Source organism: Belonocnema kinseyi, chromosome 2 (assembly GCF_010883055.1).
Source record: "Belonocnema kinseyi isolate 2016_QV_RU_SX_M_011 chromosome 2, B_treatae_v1, whole genome shotgun sequence".
Classification (NCBI taxonomy): Eukaryota; Metazoa; Arthropoda; class Insecta; order Hymenoptera; family Cynipidae; genus Belonocnema; species Belonocnema kinseyi.
In genome coordinates, this window is record NC_046658.1 from 137,073,879 (window position 1) to 137,078,847 (window position 4,969).

At 32.2% G+C, this 4,969-nt stretch overlaps 1 protein-coding gene across 1 annotated transcript; it reads left to right on the forward strand.

Annotated features, from left to right (window-relative positions):
• The first annotated feature begins 654 nt into the window (after positions 1-654).
• Positions 655-3,866, forward strand: LOC117168243. The gene is made up of 2 exons (XM_033353735.1): positions 655-720; positions 3,331-3,866. The coding sequence occupies exon 2, from the start codon at positions 3,351-3,353 to the stop codon at positions 3,819-3,821; it is 471 nt and encodes a 156-aa protein (XP_033209626.1). The 5' UTR covers positions 655-720; positions 3,331-3,350; the 3' UTR covers positions 3,822-3,866.
• The last annotated feature ends 1,103 nt before the right edge of the window (positions 3,867-4,969 follow it).

Sequence of the window (4,969 nt, forward strand, 5' to 3'; positions counted from 1 at the left end):
TTTTTATAAGAATGAAAGGTTTCAAAAAGTTTTTTTTTAACTGAAAAATCTGTCGATTTTTCGATCGAATTATACTCGGATCTTTTTTTATTTTGCACTTGATAGACATCACATAAGGTATAGCAAAGGTGCGCGTCCGGTGCCTCAAATTGGGACCTATTTTAATACGCCTGATCTTCAACAGAGGCGCTCTTATTCGTATTCTGTCATGGCCGTAAAGTTACTTTAAGTACGGTATAATTCAGACTGCCTTAATTAATAATTAGAGGAGACTATTTGGGCCGTAAACGGATCTGATCAGGGCTGTTACATACACTCATTAATCAGGCATCCTAAGCCGGACCTGATTAGGGCCTTTTTTTAAATAAGGAAAAATAAGGCAACTTCCGCACGGGCAGTGCTGTGTCAAGCACTCAAGCGTAAAAAAGCTCCATGCCTCGAAAACTATAAGGCACATTGGAACGAAGAAATATACATATCTCATGGATTTGAATGTACTTATACTTATTAAAAGCCCAGTCAAATCAGGGTTTCGCATTTTGTAACCTCTCCTGGTTAGTTCATTAAGATTAAAAAATTTTCAATTGCTATTTCTACTTACAGAATTAAGTATGCAGGGCGGCTCATGCAGTAGAAGCCCTCATCCAAGGTCACGCTCACCCCCGCGGTCGCCCTCGCCTGAGCGCCCGGTAACCTGGGACTACGTCAATAAGGGATTGAGTAAGTAACTTTTGCCTACTGTAACTCGTTACAGTTATAATACTGAAATAAGTAACTCCCAGTTCTCTAAAAAAGTCGAAATTATTTTTATTAATTTTTTTTGTGAAGTGTAAAAGGTCATTAAATGCTTTTGATGAAGGATAATAAATGATGAAACGGCGCGCGCGCGTTCATGATCACAAGTATGATTTATTACATTATTTACTAGAGCAGTCTAACCGAGTTCTGTACGCTCGCTCTCAAATGTTTGCTAGACCTTCAATAAATTCGCCGCAATCATATTCGAAAATATTATTTTCTCGAGAAATATCCACTCGATGCTGTGGCACGTTTTTTCCTAAACTAAAAGGCAGTTTATGAAAAATTAGGTACTTGTTGTCTCATAAGAAAAAAATGAGCATTTATAAATTTTATTCAGAATCCTGAACATTAGCTCTATTAAAGTAGTCCGGCAATTGGATCGGTCAGATGAAAAATCATTAAAATCAGTTGCTTTTCTGCTAGAAAAATATATCCTCTTTTACATAATGTCTTTCTTAGGGGCCGTTTCCAGGCTTAAATTTGAATTATCACTGTTTCAATCTGTGTCAAGAAACATGGGATCTAACAGAGAGGCCTTTCGTGGGCTACGCAGTTTATTATTTTCTCTTTGAAATACGTAAAATATTGTTAGGAAAACTGTTTCGGAGACAGAAAATATAATGTGGAATTTAAATTACTGCTCATTTGTACTTGCTTTCAGGGTATTTGAGCCTAATAATAGCAAAACATACCAAGGTAAATTATAATGAGAACGGTGTGGCATTTCAAATAATGACATTGTTGCCTGGGTATTGCAGGTTAGGTTTACTTTCTTGATATGTGGTTATGCTGCCAGCTGCTAAACGTTTAAAATGACTTTTATTCGGATTGTGTCTGATCAACTTTTAAATTTACATTTTATTATTATTTAAAAACATTTTATTTATATTGATCAGCATACAAATTTAACGCCCAATTTATTAATTCAACAAGTAATTAAAAAACCTACCGAATAAAAACAGAATAGTTCTTCCTCAGTATTCACCGGAATAAAATATTTTTAATTATAAGATTATTGAAAAATTTGATATTGTTGAATTTAAAACGTCTGTATTTTAGAGTTATCTAAACGTGAAGTAAAATATTTTTTCATTTGAAAATGAAGAGAGTACAAATTTGAAGCTCGACGATGAGCATCTTCAAAATAAATTCTGAAGAGAAAACACATTTTAATTAATGCTTTTCTTAATTTTCCTAAATTAAAAAATAAAAAAAGCCACTTTTGGGGCTGATATCTCAAGGTCACAATGAAATTTCTGAACAGTTTTTTATATAGTTTCAATTTATGGACACTATAGCTAGAAAAGTTGAGCTTCCCGAATCATTACCGCTAGAAAAATTTTCATTATTAATCATTATTTTTCCCTATTTTCAGGCTAACTTAAGTGCGTCGTTCTAAAATTTTGTAGCCAGCAAACAAATTTTTAATTAAAAACAAGAAGAAAGTCGGAAAATTATCTTTATTTATAAATTAACTTTTTTATTTATAGCAGCAAGTAAATCCTAGATTATTGTAAACATCATTCAGGACATGTATTAGAGTTAAAAATATTTTCCTGTGTCATTTTCAAGATATTCAATTTTCAAATGCTTTATTATAAAAATGTTTACTAAAATACATGTTTAATAATATTAATGTCACTTAAAGAAAATCCATTTTAAATCATACGAGAAAAAGGTGTTTATTGCCATCAGATAAGCAAAAAATCACCAAAGTAAGTTGTATGTATACTAAAAAACTAATAATCGCTCATCTTCGTAAATACAAAATCACAAGCCACTTTTTAATCTTGAATATCTTAAAGACCTTAAATCTTACCTAAGGTTTCTATCAAGATAAAAAATTTGAAAAATATGCATTTTACTAAAAAAGTCCAATTTGTTTTTAAGTTTTATTTTTACAGCTCAACTATTTATTTTTTGAACAAATTCTTATTATAGAATAACACGGTACGCATCTTAAGCACACCATTTTCAGTCGCTTCGCTTTGTAAACATTGACCCAAATGACAAGTTTTTTTCTTAAAACTACCATTAAATGGCAAACCACTTTGATTAAGTTTGATTTGTTTAAATGAGTTGAATATTTTGGACGTATTTCGCCATAGTAAACTAGTTCAAATCATATATATCATTTTGCATAATAATTAAAATAAAATTACCACAAAATTAACTTGCAAATATCTTTTAAGGAATAGCTGACAGAAATAAATGACATTTCTTTCATTCTGGCATAGACCCATATGCAACGTTCTTTTACTTATCTACTGCCAAAAATGAATTACTTTCGATTGCCCATAGATGTCAACAAGTCAAATAAAATTGTTGTTTTCCATTTTTTTTCTTTTAACTTTAGATAGCTGTCCTGAATGATGGTCCTAATAATTTTTGATTCGTTTATTGCCTTTTTTAGACTAGCTTAAGAAATTAGTTATTCTTTGTTAATCAGTTCTTGATAAAAGTTGTTAAATGCTTATAATACTAAGTTAATAGATTTTCATAAATTTCTATTTTTTCCTGAAAAATTAGGTAAAGACCACTTTCCAATCATGGGTACCTTCACTGTGATTATTCAAATTCAGGATGGCTCTATTCTGGGAGACCGCCTTCATTATACCAATTATGACGGTGGTGGACGCGTACGCTGGCTGCAACCTGAGAAATATACACCTACAAATTTCGAATACTTCAACGTTATGATAAATATGCCAGACATTCCTCACCATCTCGTGGAAACGAGTTATACTCTCCAAGAACTTCACGCAACAGCAGATTTCAAATATCTTCATCATACTCCAGTGATAGCTTTTATGCATTTGAATTGGAACGAAAAGTTTGTAGCTCGAGACTTCCATCCATGGAATCTTACTGTTTCACGTAATGATGATGATTATGAAGACCGCATTTTTATAGGTATACGAGGAACCCCTGTAGTCTTTTCTTCAAGATATGGAGTAGAGTTATTACAGGAACTCGACGTGGGGGACCTTTTACACCCTTTTAAATGTAGACGCTGTTAGAAAATTTAAAGCAATCACGAAATGTTAATAAATTTTATATTTAAATACATCTTTGTCAAACTGAATTATTTTTAGAGTTCATAATAAATGACACGCATAAATTTTTGAAATCTGAAATTAGTACTTAAAAGTTCGATTTTAGCAATAAGTTAAATTTAAATTTATTAAGTAAGGGTTGGAGCCCGAAAATCGGATTGGGTGTTCGACGAACCAAAAAATCGTAAACTCCATTGCCAATGGAAAAATCTAAAAAAGACTATTTTTCGACAAAGTCAAATCTACGTGGTAGAGACGGGTTGATTTTGGACGTCAAAGGCTGGAACTCAAAAATCGAAGTGGGTATTTTTGAGAAGTCCAGCAATCAGAGACTTTACTGACACTGGAAAATTCTTGAAAATATTATTTTTCGATAAAGTCATATATATCTGGTAGAGAAGGGTTGATTTCATACGCCAAGGGTTGAAGCGCAAAAATCGGCGTGGCTAGTTTAAAGGAGCCCAAAAATCAGAGACTCTACTGACACTGGTAAATTCTCAAAAATATTATTTCTTGACAAAGTCATATATATGTGGTAGCGAAGAGATGGTTTTATACGCTAAGGGTTGAAGCCCAAAAATCGGATTTTTGGGCTCCTCGAAAACATCCACTCCGATTTTTAGGCTCCAACCCTTAACGTCTGAAATCAACCCCTCTCCACAACTTATATACGACTTTGGCAAAAAATAATCTTTTTGAGAATTTACCAGTGTCAATGGAGTCTCCGATTTTTGAGCTCCTCGAAAATACTTACTCCGATTTTTGGTATTCAATACTTAACGTTAAAAAACAGTCCCTTGTTAACAATAAAACATGATTTTGTCCAAAAATAATCTTTTTCGCAATAATACAGTGTTACTAGAGTCTCTGATATTTTTCTAATTTTATGTTGCAAATGAAGTTTCTGATTGCTGGGATCTTCAAAAATGCCACCATCAAGGTTTAAGTTTCTACTAATAGGTTGGTGTTTTTGTACATAGGGGTGGTTTTTATGAATTTTTGTGTTGTGCATTCAATACTTTGGTTTTATTTTGATTATAAAAAGCTTAAGTTTCTTCATTTAAAAATGTAATGGTTTGAAACTAAGATTATTACATTTTATTAATGAATTT

Bases quoted from the DNA above. Each gene is read 5' to 3' on its own strand.
- LOC117168243 (XM_033353735.1), top strand. From the start codon at position 3,351: ATGGGTACCTTCACTGTGATTATTCAAATTCAGGATGGCTCTATTCTG.